The sequence below is a fragment of the Oreochromis niloticus genome, linkage group LG1, assembly GCF_001858045.2.
Source record: "Oreochromis niloticus isolate F11D_XX linkage group LG1, O_niloticus_UMD_NMBU, whole genome shotgun sequence".
NCBI classification, from domain to species: Eukaryota; Metazoa; Chordata; class Actinopteri; order Cichliformes; family Cichlidae; genus Oreochromis; species Oreochromis niloticus.
In genome coordinates this window covers 8,527,003-8,542,457 of record NC_031965.2, presented here as the reverse complement: position 1 = coordinate 8,542,457, position 15,455 = coordinate 8,527,003, and the positions used below count along the sequence as shown (strand labels likewise).

Sequence of the window (15,455 nt, the reverse complement as noted above, 5' to 3'; positions counted from 1 at the left end):
GGTTGCTACCCCTCTGATGACAACACGGCCTGGACCGACTGGACGAATCTCCATTAGGCCTAAAATGGAAATGTTCCCACAGCGAAGAAACACTGCGGTTAGTAACAAGTACCGCAGTTTGCAGCCTTTTGACTCTGCGCTTCAAAGTGTTCCACTTACTGTGCAGAGTCTGGACGGCAGAACCACGGATCTGTCCACCCTCACTGATCAGCAGGTGCATTCCCGGTCTGGTGGCGTAAAGGTGCCTGAGCCGGACCACCTGGGCCCAGCCGTGGGCGATGTGGGGCCCGTTGTCTGACAGGGGCATGCAAACCATTCCAACACCAAAAAGCATATTGACAATGGATACGATGAGGAGCAGCAGCATTCGCGTGTTGTGGCTCCCTCCAGCTGGTAGTGAAGTAAGTGGACCTCTTCCTGCACAGCCTTTTAAACGTGGCTCTTATCAGCAGCAGATAACCCCTTTTCCCAGAAACATACCACAACACACCCCTGCACAACATCCAACTGAATCATGGCTCTCCGCTGGCCCCAACCGAGCCAAGTCATGTTAGAGTCAAAGATCAGCTGAACGTGCCATTATATACGGACTGTTGTGCAGACTATAAACACAATCATATAGGTTTTTCTTTATGCACAATATATGATGTTAAAAACAGCACATAAAAGGAGATCACTAGTAACAGAAAAATACTGTAGGAGACTTCAGTTTTAGCAATTGTATGTTGTAAATTAATCGCCAATATTGTTGTGCATCCTTGTTCACAGTCGCTGCTGTATGAATACGATATATTTCACACTCAAAATGTGAAGGACATATACAAATGCAACAAAGCACTGTGGATTAAGACTGCATTTCATTTTTTAAACAAAAAATCAGGAACAATTTCAAAGAAAAAAACTTTCTTTTCTTACTTTTACTATAAATACCTCCACAGTAATATATACAATATCATAAATACCATTAGCCATCACAATCCAAGTAAATTTCAGCTCATGCCTATAGCCTCGGGATATTATATTAATAATGTGTTGCATAATTACATTACATAAAGTGCTACCAAATGTACACTGTCAAATTGCACATTATTTGAGGATAGGGTAAAGTCTACACATTGGTCAGAATCCATGCAAAGTTGTGAGATTGGGTCACTCTACACTAAAATAACAGACTTCTTTCCGCTCTTATCACATTCTGGCCTGTGCTTCCTGTTCTGTGTTGCATTTACATACAAGTTAAACTGTAATCAGAGTAAATATCACCATTCACTAAAATGAAACCCGAGGCCCAGATCTGAAAAACCTCCATAACCTTTGTAAATTAATTCTTTCTGAAGGCAGATTGTGTTAATGTCCATTTGGGCTATGGCAGTTTTTCCAGCTGGTCAAAAATGTAAATTCATTTAAAATGTAAAGGTATGCAAAAGTTTCAGCGTCTACTTAGTTAGTGTTCAGTGACCTCCTTGGCCAAGTTACTGATGTTACTGCAGAGTCTCAGTCTTACACCATTTTTAAGATCCCTACAGATTTCCAGTACTGTTCAAATCAGAGAACTCTAAAGATTTTAATTTGTGTTTGTAGGAATAGTTGTTGCATTTTAAGGTTTTACTGGGATCATTGTCCTGTAGAAGCCGTGCTCTTTTCTCTTTCATATTCTTAACTTGCTGCTTGACATTTGCAACAAGAATTTATTTTTTATTGGAATCTCTTCTTACTTCTGATTATGCAGTATTTCCACTTGCTCTGGTGCCATATATATAAAAAGCTGGAAGGTAAACACTTTGATGATCATGGATAAGAATCATTTTTAACATCAACATCTTCAGAAACTTGTGAACCATAGTTGTTGAGCATTATCACTAGGACGAAGAGTCTGAAATTTATCAAGCTGACTTTTGAGCCAATGATTGCTGAATTTAAATATCATTACAATAACAATATTATATCCTCATTTATCCAAATACCATCTATTTCCTGTCTATTTGTTGCCTAGTCAATAAGGACATAAACTGCACATCTATGCAGGTCTGCTCTATCTCTATCACTTAATCTGTCTACATAGCTTCTGTCACTAGATGGCAGACTAGAATTTCTCTTCTTTTAAAGCATGCAGGGGACACTGGGATTTATTCAGTCAGGAAGTCACAAAAACTTTTGCATTGTTTTTCCTTATCATTCCAATTTAACATTATGGAGTGTCTGAGTATAGACCTTGTTGACGGTGGTGGTGCGAGGCCTTTAAATTTTGTCAGTGAAAACAAACATGTGATTTACGCTCTTGTTTTCAAGATTTGCTTTCATTGCTGATATGGGCAGTATTCCATTAAAATCATAAACAATTTATCATCAAAATTCCATTACTGATTAACTGCCATTTAGTACATCACTTATTCAATTTAGCATCACAGGGTTATTTATGGTCAGTTGAGTTATGAAATAAAATAAACTGTGCTAAGTGAAATGAAAACAACAACAAAAAACATAGTCTAATTAGAAATACTGTTTATAAGAAAGCATCTATCAAAATAAAGTGGCAAAATGCATCAAAGTATAATGATATGCTTGACAGTATCAGTACCTTTCTCTCTCAGTGCATTTATATGCCATTGCTGCATGTCCTTAAATGAGTGTCTTCCCTCTCCTTCAATTTCTACTTTTTGTGTGCATCTGTTGTCTTTTTATACTTTTCTTTTTTCTTTTTCACCTCAGCCCTAATCATTCCTGTTAAACAGCTGGTAACCCAATCTGGTTCTTAAGGAATCATCTTCCTTTTTCTTTAAAAAAACTTGTTTTGCTATATAAATCTCCTTCTGATTAGTATTTCTGTGATTTAAATGAATAAATGACACTGGTTTAAAGTGAATTAATTTGAACAGCTTTCAGTGCTCCCAGGCCTGAAAAGGTTTTCAGCAGTATTCTGATTACTGTCCTGGCATAAATGTGTGTATACTGTACACAAAAAAAGAAAAGAAAAGAAAAACTCATTCAACTGATCCACTAAGTTCCCTAAATGTTCCCTAGAATGTTAGCTTTTAAAGGAAAAAATTACAGTTGTTTGTGAATATTGCTTTGCTTGTTAACAGGCAATGAAAAGCAGCTTTACATTACAGACTAATGCAGTGGGTTGACCGGCGCGGACATTTGAGAAGGATGGCTACTGATGGTGCTGCTTGTTTTGCTGAAAGAAACCTCAGGATGAAAGCCATGTCTGCACCCCAAGGAGCACTGGCTAAACACATCCACACTTTCAAAATAGAAAGGGACAGAAAATCCTCTCTTCGGAGAGAAAATACATAAAAAACAATTGTATTCATCTCATTCAAAATTAGAAGTGAAGCTGATTAGATTATGACTTTGATTACATGCACAAGCAACATGTGCAGTCATAATCTTGTGTGTATCTGCTAATACATGTATTCAAAGTAGTGCTGAGTCAGTAAAAATGTTTTACTGCCTTTTCATTTACACTCCTGTTCCACTCATGTAGCAGTGTATCTTATTTTGCTTTACAAAAAGTATATTTTATTACCTGTAAGAAATGCATTGAACTCTTGAATCAAAGCAAAACCATCAACAGCTGTGTAAAGATTCCGACCCAACACACCGTGTTTCCGTTTGTTTTGCTTTTATTGCATGCACAGTTATATTTTTCTCCTAGCTCAACACACACGGCAGCCAACCTTCCAGTCAGCTGTGCACTCTACTTCCCTCTGGTCTCCAACATCACTGAAAAAGAGAAATCCTAATCAGCACAATCACATCGACCTGTCCCTCCAACCTCCCTGGCACCGCCCCTCCCCTGCACCTGAGCCAGGGATCACACCTCCGCCACAAGCTGGTAACTGTATCTCTTTTTTAGCTAGGTTTTAAGTGCATTTTTTTCCTGAAACCCTTTCATATGAAAACTTGATTGCTTGACCTATGCATTTTATGCCGTGGTCTTCATCAGGATCATCACAGAACACATTACAGACAACACTCTAAACAGCATATGTACTTGTTACGTAAGGCCCAAGAAAGTAGTAGCTCTAATATTAACCAGTAAGGAACCACCACACACGCACTGCAATGGTTTACACAAGATTTATTTTTTTCCTCAGACTCAAACTACTGGCTGAAGACACAACTCTGGCCAGAAATCCAAGGCCCAAAGCCACCGCGGTCAGGGTTGTTAGCCTGGTTACAAACAGGGGAAAGGTGGTCACTTGGAAGAACAAGCAGCCAAAAACATATCAATCCTGCATCTTCCTCAGAAAGGCTTGCCACCCATCTTTTCAGGCGTTCGAAGTTGGGTCTCCACATCAAATCATGGGGCTTCCACTCTCAAGCTGAAACTTCCCAAAAACTTGTCCAGTTTCCTTTCATGGGCACAGAGAGTCTCCAATCCAATGTTTTTTCCTCCCAGCAGGTCCACACAAATCCCAATTAAAATGAGTCCTCCCTCCAACATCCTCAGATTATTTTAAAAGCAAAACCAGGCCAGGTTAAAAATCTGTTCTGTGCACACTTCATCCTGGAGTCTCCGAGGCTTCCCTGCTGCACCAGTGTCCTACTAAAGAACAACAACAAACCCCCTTCCCGTTTCCTCTCCCCTTTATAGAGAAGGGCTCCAATCCTTCCCAATCAGCTGCTCCCAGTACTCAACTCCATATAGCTGGCAGCTGGACTAGAGTAGAATCTCCACTCCCACATGGGTGTGGCCCACACCTCACACCAAACATAAAGAAACACCAAAGCATTAATACAAAAAAAATCTAAAGTAATGCCAACCCAAAAGCTTAGTGGGGGATTCTCTCCATCCTTTTCCACCATGCTATACTCTGCAACACACACCCCAACCTTTTCGTAGCCCGTCCTCGGGCACTCTACTAACTATATCGACATGGGGGTTTCCCAAAATTCTCACGGGCAGATCTCCTTAGACCCTCCTGAACAGCAGGGGCAGACTAGTAGGAGGGGGGATAGTGATCTGACCCTGGCCTCTGCTGTGCTGTGCTCCATAGAAGCAACCACTGATCTGAGACTGTCGCTATATCATGATTTGGATCTCTTACTCTCAGTGTGCTGCCAGTTTACCTTGTCCATCTCTTCTTGTTGTATGGACTAAAACCCTTTCTCCTGGGAGCAATGGAGCTGCTCTAGCTCCAACATCATACCTGTCCTTCATCCGGCTTGCAGCCTTCTGACTGCTGTTCTCCACCATTTGGTATGCCAGCCTCAAGCGTTCATGATGTCTCTTAACCCACTCTTGGGTGATTGTTGGCTCTGTGGATCTCTTTATCCCCATAGACAGCTCAACTGGCAGACGAGCATTCCGTCCAAACATCAAGTAGTGGGGGGTGTAACCTGTAGATGCATGGACAGAATTATTATAGGCCTGAAGCAGTTCTGGTAAATATTGCACCCACCGAGTTCGCTTCTTTTCCACCAGGGTGGACAACATGTTTATTAATGTCTGGTTGAGTTCTTTTATGAGGGCAGACTCAAAGTTGGCGCCTTGGTCTGAGTGCAGTTGCTCTGGACATCCAGTTGGCTGAATAATGTGTTTCAACAACATCTTAGCTGTGGTTGAAGCAGTCTGATCCCTGGTAGGTATTGCCCAAGCATACTTGGTAAACATATCAGTAGCAACCAAAATATACTGGTATGAGTCTGCTGGTCTATTTAGTGTAAGGAAATCAACAGCCACAATTTGGAGAGGTGCATGTGTATAAACAGGAACGAGCGGGGCCTTACCATCACCATGGCCTTTATGACATACACACCGTTCACAGGATGCCGTACAGTCACACACTCTCTTCTCCATTTGAAGCCAGTAAAAACTACAAAGCAACATTGAGAGCGTCTTTGCCACCCCCAGATGACCATTCCTTTCATGGAAAGCCTTCCATGTTAATTGTTGTTCCTGCAAAGGAATGAGAATTTGATAATAAACCTCATATGTGTTGGAATCCACTCCCCTGTGGACCAACACACCCTCCAACAGCTGCAGCCGTGACCATTGTCCCATGTAATTTAAGACTGCAGTAGACTCCTGATGCTTCTCCTCCCCCGATGGTTTCGTTCCTCGGGCCACATACTGTCTCACCTTATACAAAGTGGGGTCCTGCTCCTGTAAGCTTTTCCAGTGTCCTGGATCCCAATCAATGTTCACAGCCTGAACCCATGCTCCTTCACCCATCCTCTGTGGGGACACCAGATCTTGGGGTTGCACCTGTAATGGCATCCTAGACAGAACATCAGCATTCACATTTTCCTGGCTGGGCCGGTACTTGATATCAAATTGATAATTTGCAAGTTGTGCTACCCACTGTTGCTCCACTGCGCCCACTTTTGCAGTCGATAAATGGACCAATGGATTATTGTCAGTATAAACTGTAAACAGAGACCCCCATAAATAGTCTTTAAATTTCTCCATCACCGCCCATTTCAAAGCCAGCAGCTCCAATTTAAAGGAGCTATACTTTGCATCATCTATTTCTGTGGGTGCCAAGCTTCTGCTAGCATAGGCTATCACACATTCTTTCCCATCTTGTACTTGAGAAAGTACTGCACCAAGGCCCACTTTACTGGCATCCGTGTAGAGCCGGAAAGGTAATTTGAAATCAGCAGAAGCTAAAATAGGCACCTCTAGCAGTTTCTGCTTCAGAAGATCAAAAGACTGTTGACAATTCTCATCCCAGTTTATGGGAATATTCTGTTTTTTATTCTTAGGTACTCCGACCAGCAATGAGTTAAGAGGCCTAGCGACACTTGCAAATCCTGCAATGAACCGCCGATAATAACCGGCAAAGCCCAAAAAGAAACACACCTGATGAATAGTCTGCAGGGCTGGCCAATTCTGTACAGCGGCAATCTTATCAGGGTCCGGAGCTACACCCTCACTGCTCACTAGGTGACCCAGGAACTTAACCCGTTGCTGGAAAAGAACACATTTATCTGGTCGCAACTTCAACCCATAGCTCTTCAATCTTGCAAACACTGCCTGCAGATGCTCTAGATGGCTGTTGAAATCCGGTGAGTATACTATCACATCATCCAAGTATACCAAAGCAGACTCTGTGATTTGACTTCCCAAGCAACTTTGCATCAACCTTTGGAATGTTGCTGGGGCATTACACAAACCAAAAGGCATTCTTTCAAATTCGTAGAAGCCAAAAGGAGTACAAAATGCAGTCTTTTCTCTGTCAGCTTTGGAAACTTTCACTTGCCAATACCCACTAGCTAAATCAAGAGTGGAATGGTATTTTGATTTAGTCAGCATTGTCAAGGTCTCTTCAATTCTAGGTAGTGGGTGGGCATCTTTATGTGTCACTGCATCTAACTTGTGGTAATCCACACAAAATCTCAATTCCCCATTTTTTTTTTACGTACCAGGACGATGGGTACTGCCCAGGGACTTGTACTCTCCCTCACCACCCCTGATCGAATCATATTATTCAGCAACTCTTGCACTTCCTGATACATTTTAGGGGGAATTGGCCTGTACCGCTCTCTAATGGGAGGTGCCATACCTGTAGGGATAGAGTGCGTGATTACATCCGTGTGGCCATAATCCTCTTCGTGGGCAGCAAACACATCGCCCCATTTCCTCAAGAGACCATTTAACTTTTCTTGCTCCTCTGTAGATAGGTCTGACTTCCCTTGTGTCATAACTTCAATATGATGAGCGTTACCAGGTGGTTCCGGGCTCACCTGGTACACACCAACTTCAACAATACCTGGCCTGGTTTGCTCAAAAGTAACTTCAAAAGGTTCCTGAATGTCAACATTTTCCGTGGAGAATGTAGCAAGGGCCTCGTAACGTCGTAAAGTGATAGGAAAAGGGTTGAGATTCCTTACTTTGATGGGGACTCGGCCTTTACGGACAATTCCTAGGGATCGAGCAACAGCAACTGTACTAGGCCCTTCCAGTGGCTCCACCAAAATACATTGTCCTTTCCTCAGTGTCTGTGGAGCCCTGGCCCAAATCACCTGCTCACTGTGCCCAGGGATCATCACCAGATGGCGATAAGCTGGTCGAAGGGTCCCCACCTGTTGTACAGGAGCACCCGCCTGAATTCTCTGACAGTCCTGAAAAGTGGATGCCCACGGTTGTTGAGTGTCTACAGTTGAGCCAACAGGCCAGGTCTGGGTCTGTATCTGAGGTTTCGAGAAAAGCATATCCCAGGATGGAACGATGACATTCATACCTAAGATAGGTAATGCATTACGATTATCGGGATCATCCTTTGAAATCACAATTCCCATATCCTTCAAAGTAATGCCTCCCACCTGTACTTCAGCCAGCACATAGCCCACATAAGGAATAGCTAATCCATTTGCTGCCTTCAGCTTTAACCAGTTGAGTTCACTTTCTTTTCCTGGCTCCTGATCACCAAACAATGTCTTAAAACAGGCTTCTGGCATTAATGTTACATTAGACCCAGTATCTAGCAAAAATGTCACTTCCTTACCGTCAACGAATACCTCTACTTGACGGCATGTCCCTAAAAATTGAGAGTGATTTAGCTGGGCTGGACCATGGTCATCTTTTCCAGTCACCTGGCCCATAGTGACTGGATTTACTCGTTTAAAGCCATCTGAGATGGAGTGCCCCAACACTCTCTTGCCATGTGTTCACTGGCTCCACACTTACTACAGATGGGTCGCCCTTGTTCATCCCACTTATGCCGTGGTCGTTCCACCAACCATGAAATTTGCTTTGTCGCTGGGGGTGGCTCAGACACTTCAGCACATCTCCTATACTGATAGGAACTAGAGTTCTGCCTTTCTCTCTCACCTCTGGGAGCTGGACACGTCTGTGGCAGTGGTGCTGGTCAAACAAATTCCCTCAGCTCCTCCTGAAGAGTATTCTTGAGATCCATAATTTTCTCCTTCATTTCTGCAAGAATCTCTGCTTTAAATTTATCTTTCCAATTCAAGGTATCCTGCCACTTTAGATCCCCTTTTACTATGGCACAAGCGGAGTCTTCATACGAGCTATGCAAAGCATTTGCTTCCAATTACACAGCTGTTCAAACAAGAGATTAGGGTCATGCCTTAACACACGCCGTAGATCTCACTGTATCTCACCCTCTCTGAGGCCCAAGACAAACTGATCACGCATGTGCAGGTCGGCACACCAAGGGTCTTGTGGCTCTTTTGTTTGCAGGCAATGACCTATCTCCCTTAAACGCAAAGTGAACTTTCTAATAGGCTCTTCTGGCCTTTGTCTGCACTCATAAAACATGGCACGCAAGGTACCCACAGCTGTTTTATCCCCATGCAGTTCTTTAAGTTGAAGAAAGATCTTATCTGGCGTATCCCACTCTACTTGCTCCAAAATAAGAATTTTGCATCGTGGTTCTCCTCCTAATGCACTCAGTACAAAATCACACTGCTGTTCTATGAACCACTTTTGAGCACGGAGCATTGCACTAATTTGGCTCTCCCAGTCTTCATAATTCGTATTAAGCCCACAAAATTTTGGTACCCAAGGTGCACCAATAAAGAATGGTGACACCATATTAATGGTTTCAGATAGCTCATCAGCCATATTGATCAGTCTAAGGCAGGTGGTTTTGTATACTGGTCACAAATCCTGTCGACGAACGCCAGATGTTACGTAAGGCCCAAAATGGCCTCCATACAAGAAAGTAGTAGCTCTAATATTGACCAGTAAGGAACCACCACACACGCCATGCAGTGGTTTACACAAGATTTATTTTTTTCCTCAGACTCAAACTACTGGCTGAAGACACAACTCTGGCCAGAAATCCAAGGCCCAAAGCCACCGCGGTCAGGGTTGTTAGCCTGGTTACAAACAGGGGAAAGGTGGTCACTTGGAAGAACAAGCAGCCAAAAACATATCAATCCTGCATCTTCCTCAGAAAGGCTTGCCACCCATCTTTTCAGGCCTGGCGTCGTTCGAGGTTGGGTCTCCACATCAAATCCTGGGGCTTCCACTCTCAAGCTGAAACTTCCCAAAAACTTGTCCAGTTTCCGTTCATGGGCACAGAGAGTCTCCAATCCAGTGTTTTTTTCCTCCCAGCAGGTCCACACAAATCCCAATTAAAATGAGTCTTCCCTCCAACATCCTCAGATTGTTTTAAAAGCAAAGCCAGGCCAGGTTAAAAATCTGTTCCTTTAAAATGTGCACACTTCATCCTGGAGTCTCCGAGGCTTCCCTGCTGCACCAGTGTCCTACTAAAAGAACAACAACAAACCCCCCTTCCCGTTTCCTCTCCCCTTTATAGAGAAGGGCTCCAATCCTTCCCAATCAGCTGCTCCCAGTACTCAACTCCATATAGCTGGCAGCTGGACTAGAGTAGAATCTCCACTCCCACATGGGTGTGGCCCACACCTCACACCAAACACAAAGAAACACCAAAGCATTAATACAAAAAAAATCTAAAATCATGCCAACCCAAAAGCTTAGTGGGGGATTCTCTCCATCATTTTCCACCATGCTATACTCTGCAACATAATGAGTAGAGGAACAGTGATCAAGTCTCTGTGGACTCTCTTCCTTTCTTAATCCTTTCAGGCAGGTTACAGACCCAAATGCAAGACTCATGATACTAAGGAAGGCAGCTTTAATGCTATAAACTGGCCAAAAAGATACAAAGGCAAGGGCAGAAGCTAAGAATACATACAGAGAACTAAGAACCACTTTGGCTTCGGCAATGGAGCTGCTGAACATGGTCCATTCGGACTCAATGTCCCCAGTCTCCCCTGGAATGCTGTTGAAGCTCTGCCGGAGGTGTGTGTTGAAGATCTCATGGACTGGGGCCTCTGCCGGGCGTTCCTTATGCACCTTCACTATACATTTAGGTGTGCCATGTCTGTCCAGCGTTCTCCCCCGTGGCACCTGGTACCACATGCACTTTTGGACACCCTTATGTTGGAACATGGTGTTCGTTATGGACAAACTGTGGCTTGCACAGAAGTCCAACAACAAAACACCCCGCAGGTTCAGATGAGGGAGGTCGTTCCTCCCATCCCCCTCCAGGTCTCACTGCCGTTGCCCACATGAGCGTTGAAGTCTCCCAGTAGGACAACAGAATTCCCAGGTGGAGCACCCTCAAGCACCCCGCCCAGGCTATGTCTAGCCAAGAAGGCTACTCTGAACCGTCATGCTGCACAGACCACAGTCTGGACAAGTTCCCCGACGCAAAGACGCAGGGAACAAACTCTCTCATTAACTGGGAGAAACCCCAACAGGGGTACAGGCAGCAAGATGAGGGGATACTAGGATACCCACCCCAGCCCGCCACCTCTCAACAAGGGCAACTCCAGACAGAGTCCAGCCCCTCTCCAGGAGACTGATTCCAGAGCCAAAGCCATGCGTTGAGGTGAGCCCGACTATATATAGCCATTACCTCTCAACCTTTCCATTCCATTGTCCCAATTGCTAGTCTTTGTAGCCGGGGATCGGTCCACCCGGCACACATTGCACCCCACACCTCCTGCTGGTGGTGAACCTGCAGGAGGATGGCCCTCCTGGAGGTGGTCATGGAGGTTAGGGCCCTGGTAACCCTGTCCTGGGCAGGGTGAACTGTTCCCTTGATCGTGTACTCACAGGGGTCTTCTGAATCGCTTTTTGTCTGGTCCGTCACCCAGGACCAATTTGTCAGGGGGCAAAAGCCCTCAGCCAACATAGCCCCTGGGATCCCTGGGACAGACAAACCCCTCCACCCCAATGAGGCAGCGATTCGCATAATCTTTATCTGATAAGGAGATATGTACAGCATGTTACCCATACTGTACATGTAAAAAGTTTGCAGGTTGAACTATTTACCATAATTCTGACACTGATTTTCATGTTTAAAGTTTATGCTCTATGATATCTCTACTCTTTTTGAGTCACTAAGCCAGTAAGTTTTGTGTCACTTACTGGCTTAGTGACATAGTCATTCTGAACAGGTTACTTTTGTCTGCTGAATGGTTTTGAGGACTATGACATTTTTTTTTGTCATTCTTGCTTTCTTACAGCTTACATTATGGGTAACATAAAGACATCAATTTCACAATGTCTGGCACTTTATTAGGTACAGTTGTTTTCACTCTATAGCAACAACAATGCAATTTGTCCAGGAATTGCACATTCTAGTTAGCTAGTATTATTCTCTGGTTCTCTTCCACAGCCTGTCTTCATCTTGTCTTCTTCCCCGTTATCTGTGTCTTTCTCCTCTCTTCCTCCCCTCACCCCCAACCTGTCCTGGCAGATGGCTGCCCCTCCCTGAGCCTGGCCTGATGGACGTTTCTTCCTGTTAAAAGGAAGTTTTTCCTTCCAGCTGTTGTGCATAGGGGCTCATATGATTGTTGCCATTTTCTCTGTTTTCTTTGTGTTACTGTGAGGTCTTAACCTTAAAATATAAAGCGCTTTGAGGCAACTGTTGTTGTGGTTTAAATTTGAATTGAATCAATTAATTTTGCCAAATATGGGAAGGAAAAACTAATTTTTAACAGGAAGAAACCTTCAGCAGAACTAGGCTCAGGGAGGGGCATCCATCTTCAGTGAGTGGTGCAAGGTAAGGGAAGGAAGATAGGACAAAGACACGCTGTGGAAGAGAGTCAGAGGTTAGTAATAACTAATAACTGAATGGAAAGAGGCGCATAAACACATAGTGAGTGAAAAAGATAATTGAAGAAGAAATATTTAGTGCATCCTGGGAATCCGCCAGCAGCCTAGAGCTATTGCAGTGTAACTAAGGGAGTATTTAGGGTCACCTGATTATTTAAGACCTTGTATGTGTGGAGCAGCATTTTAAATTTGATTCTGGATTTAACAAAGAACCAATTAAGAGAAGCCAATATAGGAGATATGTGCTCCCTCTTTCTAGTCCCTGTCAATACTGCAGTGCTGCAGCATTTTAAATCAACTGAAGGTTTTTTAGAGAGATTTAGGACATCCTGATAATAATGAATTACAGTAGTCCAGCCTAGTAATAATAAATGCATGAAATAGTTTTTCAGCATCTCTCTGAGACAGAATGTGTCAAATTTTAGAGATATTGCACAAATGGAAGAAAGCAGTCCTGCATATTTCATTAATATGTGCACTGAAGGACATATCCTGGTAAAAAACAACTTCAAGGTTCCTCGCAGTGTTATTGGACGCCAAGGTAATGCCATCCAGAGAAAAAATCTGTTTAGATACCATATTTCTAAGATTTTTAGGGCAGTTTGAAGGTCTGTGGTACATAGCTGATTATTAGAGATAGGTTGATCATATTTAAGACTGAATGTTACTGTGACTGAATGGTAGACTGAAGTTAACTCAGAAAGATCAACTGGAGAAAAAGACTCTAAATGAATATCAGTAGTACTGAAAGTAGCTGTAGCTAATGCTACATCTGTGAGGTGATTACGAGTAATTTTTTTTTTTTGAATGGTTAAAAATGTATTTGTGAAGAAATTCGTGAAGTCATTACTAGTTAACGTTAAATGAATGGTTGGCTCAACAGAGCTCTGACTTCTTTTTCAGCCTGGCTACAATGCTGAAGAGAAACCTAGAGTTGTTCTTATTTTTTTCAATCAATAATGGATAGTAAGATGTTCTGGCTTTATGGATGGCTTGTTTATAAAACAGGAAACTATTTTTCCTGGCTAAATGATGATCTTCTAAATTTGTGATACTCCACTTCCTCTCCAGCTTACGAATTATCTGCTTTAAGGTGCGCATTTGAGAGTTAAACCAGGGAGTCAAGTATTGGTATGGTAATACCATAATACCAGTAATGGTATTCATAACCTAGGATTCTGTTTTGATAATAGAATTTATCTGCTTATCTATTATAAAGTCACAGTCCAGTTTGTTCCAGAGGTAAGTCACTGTTGCAGCCGGCTGCAGAGGGCAGCCTTTTGTTATGAGAACCAGGTCAAAGAGAGGAGCAGCACACACACCACTGGGTCTGAAAACAATAACCTCAGTCTTACTTTCACTGAAATTAAAATTTAAGGCCACCCACACATTAATATACTTCAGACACTCTAGTAGTGGTTTAGAGGAGCTGACATAGTTTCTTTATATATGCATGTAAATTTGGGTGTGATTCGCATAGAAGTGGTAGGCTTGGCCATGTTTTAAAAAAATCAGCCCCAGGTTAACACCACATGCCAGAGTGGCAGATACACAGCCACCAAGGTGGCTTGAGAAGCTTCTCTGAGATAAATAGGTCCTGAACCACTCTAAGGCCGTACCTTTGATGCCCACTTTTTTTTTTTTAATTTAGGACAGTGCATGTTAATGAACATACATGTAAAAAAAATTGCATGAATGTAAACATACCAGATTATAGCCAAGGGCTAATTTCCATCTGTTGTCCATAAAACATAAAAGAATAGACATAATAATTCATAAAAAATTCATAATTCATTCATAATAAAAACTCCATCACCAAACTCACACATACACACCATTCTATTCCCAAATAAAACATTAAAACTATACAACTTATACATGATCACACACTTGATTTGTCCATAACCAGTTTTTAACCTGTGCCTTAAACAAGTTGAACGTAGGGTTTGTTGCGAAATCAGTTTTACCCCGGTTCTTTTATTCGTCGAAGGATCCAGAGATGGCACCGGAACTCAGTAGTTATTTTTACAAAATCTTTATTCATCTTCATTTAAGCATGCACTTCTAGAAGGGAAGACGAGGCCGGTGTCCCTCTGTAAAGATCTTCACCCCTTTGTTAGTTACACCCAGCTTTATAGAAGCGACCCCATCATAAATCCCCCACAATGTGCTGCAAACTCTGTGTCTGTGTCTATGTGCACGAGCACGTGAGTGCCTGTGCATGTGGATGTGTGAGTGTAACAGTTTAAGCACTGTGGGTGTGTGTCTCTTCCTAGGGGCCATAAAAACCATCTCCCTTCCAGACCACAGTTATCAAGTTACATGTTGAGACCCCCACACAGGTATCCTCTGGGGAATTTCCACTCAGCATTAACTCCTCTTTGTCTTACTTTCACAGTTCAACTGGGGAGGGTCTCCTAAGATCTACTCCTAAGTTCATGACACAGTCAGGCCTTTATTTATATCCAGGGCAGTGTCAGTGTCTCTACCATAATTCTACATTCTATCTTAACACATTTCTAAACTCTAAAACAAACTAAACATTCCTACATGTCTAAACTCTAAAATAAGCTAAACATTTCTACAGGTTCTGAGAGGGAGAACATGTGGTTTACAGAATGTACCGCCACATCTGTGAGTAAAAACATAGAATTGTGTGGTATCCACAGAAACGTCCAAATCTCAGCTATAAGACCATAAAACAATTTCAAGAACCACTAACAGCTAAAACTACAAATGATTAAAGAGCAGGTAAAAAAATTCCACAAAGCATGGATCACACATACACGGACATGCCGTCAAGCGCTGAAACCTGACATGTTACTGTCATGTTCCTGGGTCTGTTGACCCAGCGTTTTAAGTTTTAGTTTATTTGCATGTTGTTTAT

The 15,455-nt window shown here is 42.7% G+C and overlaps 1 protein-coding gene across 1 annotated transcript in view; it reads right to left on the bottom strand.

Annotated features, from left to right (window-relative positions):
- The window catches only part of LOC102075929 (non-muscle caldesmon), a 71,790-nt gene extending 71,433 nt beyond the window's left edge, over nt 1–357 (bottom strand). Inside the window, exons 1-2 of the mRNA XM_025909025.1 lie at nt 160–357; nt 7–59 (exon numbers count right to left, since the gene is read on the bottom strand). Of these exons, the coding sequence (XP_025764810.1) occupies nt 7–59; nt 160–334 (228 nt within the window). The 5' untranslated portion in view covers nt 335–357. The remainder of the gene's footprint in view (nt 1–6; nt 60–159) is intronic.
- Between the last annotated feature and the right edge of the window lie 15,098 nt (nt 358–15,455).